Raw genomic sequence first — 15,470 nt, 5'->3', positions numbered from 1 at the left:
TTTTTAACATTTTTTTACCTTTTTTTTGTGTGTGGTAAATATATAGGTAACCACACATTTGCCATTTCAACAAGCCTCACTTGTGCAGTTCAATGACATTAAATATGTTCATCAAGTGCAACCACCGCCATTCACTGTTCCCAACCACAGTTTGGAGTTGCCTCTTGAGAACCCGCTGTCCACTGCAAAAGGTCCTTGACGTTGAGCCACAGTGGTGGGTGGAACGCGTTCTTGCCCAGGAGTACACAGGGTCTCAGGCTTCTGGAGGCACACCGGCAACTTATTAGAGCCACACACACCCCTCCAGTCCTTCCTCTGCTTCTTCATCCCCTTTCCCCTCTACCACGGTGACCAGCTGCCATCCCTTTCCCAGACTGGCCACCAGCCACTCGTGTGGTGCTGGGCAAGCCAGCTTGGAAAGGCTAGGCAGAGTTTCCCCATTGGAGCCCTAAGTTAGTGTGCTACGGTGCGAGAGACATCTTTTAACTTAAATGGGTGTTCTCTTTTTTGGATCAGGCTTCTGCAGCAGAGAGAAGTTGAGGAAAATAAAATCTTTCGTGCTTCATTCATGGGTCGGGGGAGGAAATTGTGAGGGCACATTAAAAATCCCCATCTCTTCCTGTCTGTTACCCTTCAGCTCTTTCAGTGGTCCATAGGGAAGCCTTCAATTCTGTTCTCTGCTCACAAAAACGTATGTTCAGCAAATCTGAATTTTCATTTGGACTTTGCATCATCTGCTTCTCATTTTTTTAAGTTTCCAGGGGAAAGGGATGGGGGCGGAGGGTGTGTGGAACTGGCATTCAAGTACCCAACAGGAAAACTGACTCTCTAAACAAATGGTGCTATATTTTGGGAGTCCCTGGGTGGTTCAACTGTTAATGTGCTCAGCTGCTAACCAAAAGGTTGGAGGTTCAAGTCCTTCCAGAGGCACCTTGGAAGAAAGGCCTGGCATCCTACTTCTACAAAATCAGCCATGAAAACCCTACGGAGCTCTGACACACATAGGGTTGCTGTAAGTTGGAGTTAACTCGACGACCACTGAAATATTTATTTCACAAGCGACAACTGATGGCCAATATAAAAAGATGAAAGTCTTAGTTCATGAAGACTCTCTACTATGAGGCCCTTCAAATCAAATGCTTTTATTGAAAAAACAGATCACATTATTTTGGATGAGAACACATTTAAAGCCCCCTCACAATAAGAGAACAACCCCTGCGTGTGTCCTTTAAGGCACGAGCTAACGGTCCCTGCACTGGCTGTAGGAGGCCTTTGGTAGGAATTGCCTTTAAAGTTCGCTTGAGCAGCAGCTTGTAACTAACCCTTGTTCTCTTGTGTCCTTCCCGACAGGCGTCAGAGATGGCAGAGGACGGGAGCGAGGAAATCATGTTTATTTGTAAGTCCCAGGGTGCAGCCTGCGTGTGCTGGCTTTTAGCCGAGCCACGTCCACATTTCATTTATATAATTCAGAGAAGCTGTGGGTTCTTTTTTTTTTTTTTAAATGATTTCCTCTTGCTTCAGAAAACATGCTTTATTACACAAGAGATGAGTTGCAGAGGCATGGCTTTGATGGGGTCATCTTTCTCAGAACTCCTGGCCAAGGGCCCTTTTCAGGGAGTAACTGTTGATTCAGAAAAGTAACCCAAGGGTTGGAAAAGAGCGTGGTGTGTTGGCTGTATGATGGCAGATTGACGCTGGTGAATTTAATTCTCCTTTTTCCTGGGGGGAGACTTGTTCTCGGTGGCCACGGACGTAACCGTGTACCATTTGCAAATGGGCCATAGCCCTTGAGCTGGCTCTTCTCCTTGGGGGAGATGTCCTATTTATTTGTGGGTCCCTGGTGGGATGGTCTTCATGATGCACGTCTCGCTCTACCAGCTGAGCCCTCCGTGGTCTTGATGTGCATTTGTGTCATGGCCATTGATCACCTCCATCAGGCAGGGATCTGCGCCTCCCTGTGTGTGCCACACAATTGTCAGCTCTATCCAACAACAACGCTCCAATGTCTGCTTGCAGGGTGCGAAGACTGCAGCCAGTACCACGACTCCGAGTGTCCCGAGTTGGGCCCAGTGGTCATGGTCAAGGACTCTTTTGTCCTCAGCCGGGCAAGGTGAGTGGTGGCCGTGAGCAGTGTGTTGTACCCTCCTGCCTGGAAGATGGGGTTTTCTGTAAGTGAGCTGCTGTGATAGCCTGGCCGCCTTCATGTCTGTAGGAAGAGCAGACCCAGCTGGAGAATGAGAGTGGAAAATACCTGCTTTCAGCTTCCAGACCCCATTAAGGGTTTCTAATCCACTGTGCACCGAGCAGCTTTGCTGCCTATGGCATGCGAGTGCCTGTCGTTGGGTTCAGGTTCTCAGGAGCCAGCTGTCTCAGGCGCAGCATGGCTGACATGCAGGGAGGATGGGTTTAGTAGACTTGCTCATTGAGTGATAATAGCCTGGCTTGTAAGTTGACTGTGAAATAGTGATTTCACAGGACTTATCTAATACTACTCAGAGGAACAAACACTGCTCCACCTTCTGCATGCTTCAAGTCTAGGCCTGCCATCTGACCAAGGGATGCCACGGGGCAGGGTGGGCTGGGTGTGGCCCTGGGTCAGAGTGCAGGTAACAGTGCAAAGCCATTGCTGCTTCTGGGCAAACAGCTGCAGAGCAAGTGATGGATGCTCGGCGGCTGGCCTCTACAGTCGGCCCCGCCATTCCACACTCACTGGGCCACCCAGCTGGTGTTCTGCCTCAGGGAGCTGGGCTCGCCAGGTGCTGCGGAGCAGGGGCTCTGAGGTCACAGCCCAGCCCTGCTACTTAGCTGCTGTTTGAACCTGGGCAAGCATTTCCCCTCTCTGAACCTCAACTGCCTCATCTGTAAAGTGGGAAGATAATGGTGCCACCTGTAAGGTTGTTGTGCCCATCATATGTGATTGTTGCTGTTAGTTGCTGTGACATAGACGGTGGCTTATGGTGATCCCCTGTGTGCCAGAGTAGAGCTGCTCCATAGGATTTTCAAGGCTCTGATCTTTTGGAAGCAGATCTCCAGGCCTGTCTTCTGAGGTGCCTCTGGGTGGGTTCAAACCGCCAACCTTTCAGCTGATAATTGAACACACTTAACTGTTTATTCCACCTAGATGCCTGTTATATGTGATAGTGCTTGGCATATAGAAGATGCTAAAAAGGTTACAGGAGACCCTGAGTGGTGCAAACAGTTAATGTGCTTGACTGCTAACCAAAAGGTTGGAAGTTCAAGTCCACCCAGAGGCACCTTGGAAGAAAGGTCTGGCAATCTACTTCCGAAAGATCAGCCATTGAAAATCCTGTGGAGCACAATTCTACCCTGACACACATGGCATTGCCATGAGTCAGAATCAATTCAACAGCAGCTGGTTTTAAAAAGATTATGAACTTACTGGTACTGTTTCCAGAAGCCTCTCAACTGATTTTCTTGGCCTCTTTATTATTTTTTCTCTTTGTGATTTATCCTACCCAGACTGAGATTGATATTTTTGCCTAAAGTTGAGGCCTGACCAACTCTTCCCTCCCTAAAAGTCTTCAGGGGCTCACTGTTGCCACTGAAATTCACTTTACCCCATTGGCCCAGGCTCTGTGATTTGGGCCTCTCCCTCTTAGCTTGACCCCTGCTGACCCCGTCAATGAGTTCTTTGCTCCCCAGCTGCTCCTGGGCTGCCGGAGCCATGGCTTATGCTGAGGTCTTCTGCCCACTAGGCTCCCTCCTCCGCCTTCCAGTGATCAAAATTCCCAAGTTTGGTTGAAAAGGCCATTTCCTTGATGGAACTGTTGGCCCAGTTCAACTGAGCTGAAGGCGATTTCTAGCCGTGGGGCTGCCTGTGGTCCTTTTGAGTTTTCTTTGTGGTGCTTTCCTCATGGCAGCTGATCATGGAGGACTCTGTGTACTACCTGCTAGGCTAGACTGTGCACCTGTGAAAGCAAGAACTGCGTCTGCCTCACCTTGTTTGAACCATAGCACCCTTCACCCGGAGTAGATGTGCTGGAATGATCTGATGGACAGGGAGCTTAAGGCATCCGTCACCGAATGGCCCCTCCATTGTGTGCTGGGCAGATTCTGCTGGGGCCATAGAGGAGGCCTTTCTTTGCACTTGCTGTTATTGTCATTAGCTGCTGTCGAGTCACCCCCGGCTTATGGCAACCCCGTGCACAATGGAGCGAAACTCGGCCAGGCCCTGCACTATCCCCATGATGGGTTGCAGATTGGACCATTGAGATCTGTGGGGTTTTCATTAGCTGATTTCATGAAAGCAGCTTGCTAGGCGTTTCTTCCTAATCTGCTTAGTCTGGAAGCTCCACTGAAACTTATGCAGCATCACAGCAGCACACAGCCTCCACAGACAGACGAATGGTGGCTGCCCATGAGGTTCGTTGGCCGGGAGTCGAACCCGGGTCTCCTGTGTGGAAGGTGAGAGTTCTACCACTGAACCACCACTTATTAGGGAAGCTTTTATCTTATCCCTCTTTAATGTTTCATTTCAAAGGACCTGCCATGGCCACTGAGAGCAAGCCTTGAGGCTGTCTTATTCAGTTAGCCCTGGGATGCGAGCAGCCACTTTAGCAACAGGGACACAGAACCACGAGCCTCTCTCATTTGTTTCCGTGCCTAGGTCATCTCTGCCTTCCAACCTGGAGATCAGACGGCTGGAAGATGGAACCGAGGGCGTGTTCGCTGTAACGCAGCTCGTCAAGCGAACCCAGTTTGGTCCATTTGAGTCTCGGAGAGTTGCCAAGTGGGAGAAAGAATCAGCATTTCCACTGAAGGTAAAGACAGGTGCCAACCAGAGTGTGAGAACCAGAAATGGTTTTTTTGTTTTTATTGCAGTGAAAATATACACAACCAGACAGTCACCAATTCACCAGTTTCTACATGTACAATTCAGTGACGTTGATGACATTTTTCATGTTGTACAACCATTCTCGCAATCTTTTTCCAACTTAACCCACCACCAGCTACACAAACTCAGTGCCCCCTAGGCAGTAACTTCCCTTCCCTCTCCTTTGTGAGTGAGGAAGGTTAACTCCCGCGTTGCGGTAAATGTTCTGGAAACGTCCCTAAATATTGTAGTTTTGCTTCATTTCCAAGGAAATGTTTCTCTTTTTATTTTCATGCCCAGAGATAATCAAGGTTAACTTGATGTTTTGTAATTTTCCACTTTGTGGAATGGTAAAAAGAGCATATTTAAAATGTGTGCAGGAGAATTAGGTCAAAAATGCTGGTTTGAGTTCTCTTCCAACAGGGGTCGACCCTGCAGGTTGCACTTGGTGGCGATTTCGTAGTTTTTTGCAGGGGCGTCAGCATAGTTATTTTCACATCCTTTGCAGTGTGTGGAAACCCTGGGGGCGTAGTGGTTAAATGCCGTGGGTGCTAACCAAAGGGTTGGCAGTTCGATTCCGCCAGGCGCTCCTTGGAAACTCTATGGGGCAGTTCTACTCTGTTCTATAGGGTCGCCGTGAGTCGGAATCGATTTGATGGCACTGGGTTTTATTTGGTTTTGCAGCATGTGGGTACTTTTCAAAACTCTCTAAAGAAAGGTGCTTTGCTTAGGCAGGGATGAGACACCAGATGATAGGACAAAATTTGGCAGCTCTAAAAAGCACACCAGAGAAAAAAGGCAGCCGCTCTCTTTTACCATCGGGAAGAACAAAATGCGTGTAAATTGCAACAGGGCCTTATAAAATAAGACTCTGGAAGCTCCGTGAAGAAGGCAGGGCAGGATCTGTTCACTGCCCTGACCCCCTAGATTCCAGCTCATGGTGACCCCATGTGATTCAGGGTAGAACTGTGCTCCGTAGAGCTTTCAATGGCTATGATCCTTTGAAAGTAGATTGCTAGGACTTTCTTCTGAGGTGCCTCTGGGTGAATTTGAACCGCCAGCCTCTCAGGCAGTAGCTGAGCACTTAACTGTTTGTGCCACTCAGAGACATCTGTCCCCTTACCCGTACGGAAGAGTGCCTGGCGCAGAGCAAGTCTTCAAACATAGTTGTCAAATAAACAAATGAGAGTGGCTGTTTAGTTATCCCAAGTTCCTGATGGAGGTGTGCTTTTCTTAGAGAGCCTTAAAGGGACACACTTGTTTCAGGACAGGCAGATGGAATAGATGACCTCAGGTTTTTGGCAGTCCTTTGACAATATAGTTGACCAGGCGAATTTCAGCAAAGAGGGAAAAGTAAAGGCACTCGATTTACTTACAAGGGAAGAAGAAGGAGGGAAGGAGGGAGGGAGGGAGGGAGGAAAAAGAGCCCTCTGTACCCTTTTTGGTCTTTCTGGTACTCGATTCTGAAGGTCGGCGGCGTCTGGTGTTGAGTTGTTTTGCGCACTTCCCTAGGTGCTGTGCCCAGCCTGTGTGCCGAGGTGGAGAGTGCCCCCACAGCCAGGCGCTGAGACCAGCGGGGGTACGTCCTCCACACTGACTCGGGGGTCCCTGGGGACCAGTAGGAAGCCCTTAAAGGAAAAGCTTCAGGAGATAGAAGACATTTCTTCCTACAGTTAGGAAGCAATAATTATGTTGGAAAATAGGGGACAAAACCTCTAATTGTCAGGTTTATTTGAATTTCAAAATATTTTAATTGTTGGGGAGCACTGAGTTTCTGTTGACGGTAATGGGAAAATTTGGAAATGAATAGCAGTGATGGTTGTACAACGTCATGAATGCAATCAATGTCACCGAATTGTACATGTAAAGATTGTTGAGTTGGCGAAAAACAAAATGTAAATGTTTCTTTTTGCTCCCTGTCTGCCTGAATCCATAAAGCAATAGTTCTGTTTTATGGTGAGGAAGCAGCTTAAAACGGAAGAACTTTGCTAATTCATCGAGCATACGTGTAACAAAGCCAGCAGTAGAACTCAGGTGTCCAGATACCTACCTGGACCAGGAGTAGAACTCTGGTGTCCAGATACCTACCTGGACCAGGAGTAGAACTCAGGTGTCCAGATACCTACCTGGACCAGAATTAGAACTCAGATGTCCGGATACCTACCTAGACCAGGAATAGAATTCAGGTGTCCTGATGCCCACATAGGTATAGAAATCAGATGTCCTGGTACCTACCTGGAGCCCTGGTAGCGCAGTGGTTAAGAGCTATGGCTGCTAATCAAAAGGCTGGCAGTTCGAATCCACCAGCTGCTCCTTGGAAACCCTATGAGGCAGTTCTACTCTGTCCTATAGGGTCGCTATGAGTCAGAATTGACTCGGCAGTAACAGCTTTGTTGTGGTACCTATCTGGGCCAATAGAAGAACTCAGGTGTCCGGATACCTGCCTGGACCAGGAATAGAATTCAGGTGTCCCAGTGCCCAAATGGGCCAATGACTTTTTGCTGTGTCTACTGCTTCCTTTTTGCCTGTGATGAGCCAGAACCATGTGGCCTTCCTGTGATCCTCTTAATTACCATAAACCCTAAACAGCCCCCATATAGGAGCCTGATGTGGACCCTGGCGAGGTGCCATCTAGATTGATTCCCCAGCACCCCCTCCTACACACACTGACACGGAGACACAGGTTGGTCCGTGCCCAGCTCCTCCTTGTCCCCCCGGGGGCTGTGCTCACCCCTTAGGTGTTCCAGAAGGATGGACACCCCGTCTGCTTTGACACCTCCAACGAGGACGACTGCAACTGGATGATGCTGGTGCGGCCGGCGGTGGAGCATGAGCACCAGAACCTGACAGCCTACCAGCAGGACAGCGATGTGTACTTCACCACCTCACGGGACATCCCGCCTGGCACAGAGCTGCGCGTCTGGTATGCTGCGTTCTACGCCAAGAAGATGGACAAGCCCATGCTGAAGCAGGCCTGCGCTGGCGCCCACGGTGCGTGGCTCCGACTGTACTTGTTCCCTGCCCACAGCTAGCCTTCCCTCCTAGACACTGATACAGTAAGCGCTGTTGGCGAGCTGTTTGTGGTGGGAGAGTGCAGGGTTTGAGTGATGCCACACAGTTTGGGTCTGTTGATCTATTTCTTAAATATCTGCCGGGTGGACAATTAGAAGGGCTCCCCCATAAGCCACGAGCTGGCTTGTGGCAAGCTCTGTCCCCATCTCTACCACTGTAAGTTGGGTACTTGGACACAGCACAGCTGACACCGAGGCAGCTGTGTGTCCAGGGCTTTCTATGCAGGAAGCTGTCTTCCCCATGCTGTGAGGTGGGACCTTACAATCCTTTTTGTCAGAGAGGCTGAGCACAGAGAGCTTGTATTAGTGTTTAGGAGCTGCCGTAATGAAGCACCACAAACTGGGTGGTTTACAAGGACAGAAATGTATTCCCTCACAGTTCTGGGGGCCGGAAGTCCCAGCTCAGAGTGTTGTGAGGCAGGGCCGTGCTCTTTCTGAGGCTCTAGGGGAGACCCCTTCCCTGTCTCTTGCAGGTCCTGGCGGGCCCAGGCACTCCTTGGCTTGTAGGCTCATTGCTCCAGGCTCTGCCTCTGTCCTCATGTGGCTTTCCTCTCTGTGTGTCTGTCCCTGTGCCCCCTGCTCTTCTTAGAAGGACACCAGTCACTGGACTTAGGGCCTACCCTACATCTGAGATGATCTCATCTTGAGGTACTTAACTGATTACATCTGCAAAGATACTATTCCCAGATAAGGTCACAGGCACAGGGACCAGGGGTTAGGGCTTCAACTACAGAGATTAAAGGACTTGCCCAAGGTCACAGTGCGCAGGAGATGAAACAGGCAGTATTTGAACCCAGGATCTGGCTCCACTGTCAGTGCCTTTCACCTCTGCAGCAGCTGCCTCCCAGCTTTGGGGTCTTTGTGTGTGTGTGTGTGTGTGTGTGTGTGTGTGTATATGTACATGTGCGTCTATGTGTGTGACCACATGTACATATGTGTGCGTGCACATGTGTGTGGATGTTGTGTGAGGGTGCATCACACATGCATGTGTATGTGTGAATGTATGTACATGTTTGCAGGTATGCACACGTGTGTTTGTGTGTGCATGAATGCAGGCGTTTAAAGAAAACCCTAGAGAGGTCATGTGAGTGATTTGCCCAAATCCGACATTCCTATTGGAAGAGGAAATCGAAAAGCTTGCCCTCCCAGCCAGGGTCAGGTACATCCCTGCTGTCCCTGAAGGGGAGCCCACTATACTTTAACCACCTGTGCACCGTCTTTTGGGTATGGATCCTCCACGTCACCTCCAAGACCCACATGGAATGGCTGGTATTTGACACCATTTGATGCACAAAGACAGCAGTTACACAAGGGTTACCTAATACTACCCAGGGGAGCAAACCTGTGAACTGTTGCCCTGAAGATAATTTGCTCAAGGGAGAGAAGTAGACAGCAAATGGCTCTCCTTCTGAGCCCCAAAGTGCTGTGATTCTGACAAAAGAATAGTTTTCTTTTTCTTATAAACGTAGTGTGGTATGAAGTAACCCTACAGGGTAGGTGTCTTAATCTATTTGCAAGGACCTGGTCATTCCCATGTATGTTCATTATAGTTGGAGTTTTGTAAAATACAACGTGACGTAGCCTTTCTAGTTGTCCCTGCCCAAAGAGGTGAGGGCAGGAGTCCCCGATGGGCTGCGTCTGAGTGTCTTGGGACGAAACAGCAAATATTTATTTTCCCAGAGTTCTGGGGGCAAGAAGTCCAAAATCGAGGTGTCAGCAGGCCATCGTCTCTCTGGAGGCTCCTTGCCTTTCTCCTAACTTCTCGTGACTGCCAACACCCCTTGGCTTGTAGACCCATCACTCCAGCCTCTGCTTCCTTTGTCTCTTGGCCGTCTTCATGTCCTCTCCTTCTTACAAGGACACCTGTCACTGGATTTAAGGCCCACTCTAAATCCCAGGATGATTTCATCTTGAGATCCTTAGCTAATTACATCTGCAAAGACCCTGATTCCCAGTAGGGTCATGTGCTGAGGTTCTCTGTACACTTGCCTATTCTGGGTTGTTCGTATAAGTGAACTCATACAGTGTCCTTTTGCGTCTGACTTATCTCACTCAGCATAGTGTTTTCAAGGTTCATCCACGTTGCAGCATTTATCAGAACTTTGTTTCTGCCTATGGCTGAATAACACTCCATTGTACGTGTATAGCACATTTTGTTAGTCTTTTCACCTGTTGGCTTGTTTCCACCTTTTGGTGATTGTGAATAATGCTTCAGTGAGTATTGGGGTACAAATATGTGTTTGAGTTCCTGCTTTCAGGTCTTTTGATATGAACCTGGGACTGGAATTGCTGGGTCATATGGTAGTTCTATGCTTAACTTTTTGAGGAGCTGCCAAGCTGTTTTCCACAGCGGCTGTACCATTTTCCATTCTACCAACAATGCACAAGGGTTCCAGGTTCTCCAGATCCTCACCAGCACTGGTTATTTTCTGTTTTTCTAATAACAGCCACCCTAGTACCTGTGAAGTGGCATCTCCTTGGGGTTTTGATTTACATTTCCCTAAGTTGAGCTACTTTTCTTGTGCTTATTGGCCATTTGTATGTCTTATCTGGAGAAATTATTGGCATATTTGACTAGCATCTTTCTGTTTTTTTAAAATAGCCTTGTTGAGGTCTTATTTACATGCAGAAAAATTCACCAATTTTAAGTGTACATTTCAGACAGTTTTGGCAAATGTGTATACTCATGTAGGCTCCACCAGAATCAAGATCTGGGACATTCTTATCTGCCCAGAAAGTTCTCCTGTGCCGCTTTGTGGTCAGTCCCCCCTGGCAGCCACTGAACTGCTTTCTGTCCTTCAGGTTTTGCTGTTTCTTTTCTGGTCTTTTAAAAATTGTGTTTTTACCTTAAACCAAAAATATTCCCTAAAGTCATCTTAAAACCAAACAATAGTTTAGCTTAACTAGAAAAAAGATCTGCCCTGAGCATTAGGCTCTTTTAAGAATTATCTATATGTGATCAAATTGACAACAGCCACTGGAAAGATTAGACAGGAACCTGAGGGGGCAGTGAGTTTATGCTAATGAGGGAGGACCAACTCAGATCAGGTGAGAATGGTTGTACAACTTGAAGAATGTCGTCAATGTCACTAAATTGTACATGTAGAAACTGAAAAAAACTTTTTTTTTTACAAAGTTGAGGTCTTACTGCATGGTCCGTTTTATTGCTTACTTTTATTTGCCTATACACTTTGTACTTAGGATCCTCTGTGATGCATTTTCCCTATCATTACTATGTTTATGGCATTGTCTTATGGCTGTGTAGGGTTACATTTTGCATGTTGTTGTTAATAGCCCATCTGTTTGGCTCGGACGCATGACAACCCTGTGAATAACAGAACGAGTATTTGCCGGGTCCTGTACCATCTTCATAATTTTTGATATGTTTGAGTCCATTGCTGGCGGGTGTTGTGTCAATCCATCTCATTGGAGTTTCCTGGGTTTTCGCTCACCCCCCACTTGACTAATGTGCTATCCTGTTCTAGAGATTGGTCTTTCTGATGACAGGTCTAGAGTAGCAAGATGGAGTCTTACCATCCTCACTTCTAAGGAGCGTTCTTGTTGTATTTCTTCTAAGACTGATTTGCTCATTCTTCTGGCAGTCCATGGTCTAGTCAATATTCTTCACCAACATTACAATTCAAATTCATCAATTCTGTCTTTCTTTTTCATTGTCCTGCTTCTGAATGCAAATGAGATGATTGGAAAGACTTGGGTCAGGCACATCTTAGTCATTTTACTCAAACACTTCTGTTTTGTTGGTTATTTAAGTAACTGGCAATCTTGATTGCCCATTGTTGGCTATTTTTTTTTTCTTCCTTAAGATTCTTATCTTTTAAAAATAACTTTGGAAAATACCACCTCTTGATGAGAGGTTAGAAGTCATGACTAACTTGTTCTAGTTCTTCGAGTTAGTCCTCTTCACCTAGTATCTGAGCATCAAGTTGAAGAGAACCAATTTCTTTTTCTGATTAGTTTGAATTAGCATTCGCAGGGGCTGGGGGAACCTTATTGCTGTAGACATAGGATTGTTCAGAGTTGAAGAAATCACACCTGCTCCCAATTAATCCAGATTCCCAGCCTCCAGCAAGAATCCTACGTGTTTGGGAACGTGAGTGAGAAGCAGGAATTTGGCCCTGTTTTCCTGTTTGTTCCCCTGTCCGTACCCCGCAACCCCAGTCTCTTTTTGGTTCTTCAGCCAGCAAACTCTCCAGTGAGTGCAAAAGAGAGCCGATCTTAGCAGTAGCCTGCTTTGCACAGGGCCCCAGCCTGGCTCGTTCTCTCCTCTTTCTGTTAGCTTTAATAGGGCAAAACAAATTCCACGTTGCACTTACACTCCTTTTTTTCTTCTTATCTTAGAAACATACTTTTTTTTTTCTTCTTATCTAATGAAGGCCCTCAGAAAACACGTGTGGAACAACTTAGCAGTGATCCGCACGTTTTTCTTCTGTTCTTTGCTTCAGGATCGCCAGCTTTTGCCAACTTTTACAGCTTTTTAGGAGCTATTGTGCCCACGGTTCTGAATGGCTTTTGTAAGGACCAGGAGTCTTTGCGTGTGACTGGCTTCTGAGGGTGGCAAGGGTCTGGAGCTTGAGTCCTGGACGTTTGGTGGCAGAGCAGAAGGGACAATGAGGGGCTCTTGCCCCTGACCAGCCCCGAGCTGAGGCCATGATATCTGGGAGGCTGCCAAGCAAGGTTTCGAGGAGCTGGGCCAGATCAGGAATTGTGCAGCTCCATTCGTGAAGGACCCTAACTTTTTGGCCCCACAAAAGCATCGGTGATAAAAAAGTAAAAGGGAGTCTGTGATTCTCCTCTTTAGAGCCAGGTGCACATCCTACCCACCTTTGTCACTGTCCTCCCTCCACTGACCCCTGTGTGGTGGGGACAGAGGGCCATGAAGAAAGATTGAGCAGCACTGCTTGGGATGGCAGCCTCCAGCCCCATGTGGCTGTTTAAATTCAATCCAAAGGAAACGAAGCGAAAGACTCAGTTCCTCGGACACATTAGCCACATCAAGTTCTCATTAGCCACAGTGGCTCTTGGCTGCCGTCCTGCACAGCACAGATACCGAGCATGTCTGTCCTTGCAGAAGGTTCTGCCGGACAGCACTGGGCCAAGCCGCATCCATGCCGGGTGCAGGAGCCCCCACTGGCTGGCTGTTTTTGGTCTCCCTTCTTTCACTTGCATGAGCCAGTGAGAGACTGACAGATTAAATTTGGTTCTTTAGGATACTTTTTTTTTTTTCTTAAAGTCATCTGAAGGATGCATCTGACCCCACTGGTGCTTTTTGGGAGGTGGCAACAATTCCGTGACTGGCCACAGGGGTCAGGGGCTGAGGCAGACTGCTCTGGTTCAGACGGTGGTGTGATTGTTCCTCTCCGGGCTCAGTTTTCTTGTCTGTTAAATGGGGAATGTTTTGAGGCTGGAATGAACGAATGCATGTTAGACTCTGAGAATGGTGCTTTGCAAGTGCTCATTTTCTTGTTGTTGCTGTTGCCAGGGAGTCGGCTCCAACTCAAGGTACCTCATACACAACAAAACATTGCCCGGTCCTGTGCCATGTTGCCATGCTCCAGTCCATTGTTGGGGTGCTGTGTATTCTGAGTGCCTGGCAACCTAGGGGCTCATCTTCCAGCCAGCACTGCATCAGGCAGTTTTATTGTGATTCATAGGGTTTTCATTGGCTAATTTTCGGAAGTAGACTGCCAGGCCTTCCTTCCTAGTCTGTCTTAGTCTTGAAGCTCTGCTGAAACCTGTCCACCATGAGTAATCCTGCTGGGATTTGAAATACCAGTGGCATAGCTTCCAGCGTCAGAGCAATGCACAAGCCCCCGCAGTACACCAAGCTGACAAACGGGTGGTGAAGTGCTCATAAACGCCAGCAATTCCTAACCACCTGCCAGAACAGATGCGTTATTCGCTGGACTGGGGCTCCGTGGAGCTGCTTGTGATCACTGTTTTCTCCTCCTTGTCTTTGAAGCTGCAGGCACGCCGGAGAGCAGTGCCCTTGTGGAAGCGGAGCCCAGCCAGTGGGCATGCAAAGTGTGTTCTGCCACATTCCTGGAGCTGCAGCTCCTCAACGGTAACGGGGCCTGGTCGGGTTGGCGAGTTTAAAAAAGTGCTGTGCTTGGGCTCACGCTGATTCCCACTGTCTCTGCCACACGGTCCCCTTTGGATGGGGACAACACATGCTCACTGTGTCCTTCCAAGCCCTGCCCTAACCCTCTGTCACACTGAAGTACAGCCTGTGGCCTTTCATAGTGTGTAGCAGGTGCTGACGGAGCCCAAGCTCTATATGATACTTCAGGCAGTGCGGTTGTGAGGGTGTAACTGAGGAGGCTGTACTGGGCTGGACAGTGTCCCCCAAAAGTCCACATCCATGTCCAGAATGCCTTCACTTGGAGAGATAGGGTCTTTGCAGATGTAATTAGTTAGGATGCGGTTGTACGGGATTAGAGTTGTGTCATGAATTGAATCGTGTCCCCCCAAAATATCTGTCGACTTAGCTGGGCCATGAGTCCTAGTATTGTGTGATTGTCCACCATTTTATGTGATTTCCCTATATGTTGTAAATCCTATCACTATGATGTAATAAGATGGATTAGTGGCAGTTATATTGATGAGGTCTACAAGATTAGATAGTGTCTTAAACCAATCCCTTTTGAAATACAAAAGAGAGAAGTGAGCAGAGAGACGGGGACTTCATGCCACCAAGAATTAAGAGCAGGAGTGTGTGTCCTTTTGACCTGGGGTCCTTGCTCTGAGAAGCTCCTTGACAAGGGGAAGATTGATGACAAGGACCTTCCTCCAGAGCCAAGAAGAGAAAGCCCTCCCCTGGAGCCAATGCCCTGAATTTGGACTTGTAGCCTACTAGACTGTAAGGGAATAAACTTCTGTTGCAGAAGCCATCCACTTGTGGTGTTTCTGTTATAGCAGCACTAGGTGACTAAGACAAGTGGGCTCTAACTTCAATGACTGGTTCCTTAGAAGAAGGGGAGAACAGACAGAAAAGATGGCCATGTGGTGATGTGGGCAGAGACTAGAGTGATGCTGCCACACACCAAGGAACACCTGGAGCTTCCAGAAGCTGGGAGGGACAAGGAAGGATCTTCTCTAGGACCTCAGAGGGAGCATGGCTCTGCCGACACCTTGATTCTGACTTCTGGCCTCCTGAACTGTGAGAGAACCAATCGCTGCTGTTTGAAGCCTCCCAGTTTGAGGTACTTTGTTACAGCAGCCACAAGACACTCGTACAGAGGGGTGCAGGCTGGAGGTGAGGGGCCCAGCCCAGGTCTCATCATCAGATTAGCAGTCAGAATGTTCCGGAACCTGTAAAAATGTTTTCTCGAGGCCAGATAAGTTTTACCAAAAGAAAGGTTAATATGAGCTTTCCACAGACTGGCAGCTGCGATTACAGAGCAGATTCCTCAATGGCTTTGGGACGACTCCAGCTCCCGTCCTGCATTCACGGGGACATCCTGCCAGTCTGGCTGTAATGCGTTTACTGACGTATCATTTGCACTCTGCTTGGAGAGAAGCATTTTGTACTCGTCAGCAAGACATAA

The 15,470-nt window shown here is 48.1% G+C and overlaps 1 protein-coding gene across 5 annotated transcripts in view; it reads left to right on the top strand.

The window, feature by feature from the left end:
• PRDM15 (PR/SET domain 15) overlaps window positions 1–15,470 on the top strand; it is a 124,226-nt gene that overhangs the window by 43,271 nt on the left and 65,485 nt on the right. For 3 of the 5 annotated variants that reach the window (XM_064279486.1, XM_064279487.1, XM_064279485.1), the window contains exons 2-6: window positions 1,351–1,396; window positions 2,017–2,110; window positions 4,628–4,781; window positions 7,573–7,825; window positions 13,886–13,987. In XM_064279486.1, the coding sequence (XP_064135556.1) occupies window positions 1,360–1,396; window positions 2,017–2,110; window positions 4,628–4,781; window positions 7,573–7,825; window positions 13,886–13,987 (640 nt within the window). In that variant the 5' untranslated portion in view covers window positions 1,351–1,359. Of the gene's footprint in view, window positions 1–1,350; window positions 1,397–2,016; window positions 2,111–4,627; window positions 4,782–6,354; window positions 6,414–7,572; window positions 7,826–13,885; window positions 13,988–15,470 lie in introns of those variants that run through there. The other 2 variants (XM_064279488.1, XM_023559114.2) reach the window with 2 other exon arrangements.

The sequence above is a fragment of the Loxodonta africana genome, chromosome 2, assembly GCF_030014295.1.
Source record: "Loxodonta africana isolate mLoxAfr1 chromosome 2, mLoxAfr1.hap2, whole genome shotgun sequence".
In the NCBI taxonomy this organism is placed as follows: domain Eukaryota; kingdom Metazoa; phylum Chordata; class Mammalia; order Proboscidea; family Elephantidae; genus Loxodonta; species Loxodonta africana.
This window is presented reverse-complemented; position numbering and strand designations above follow the sequence as displayed.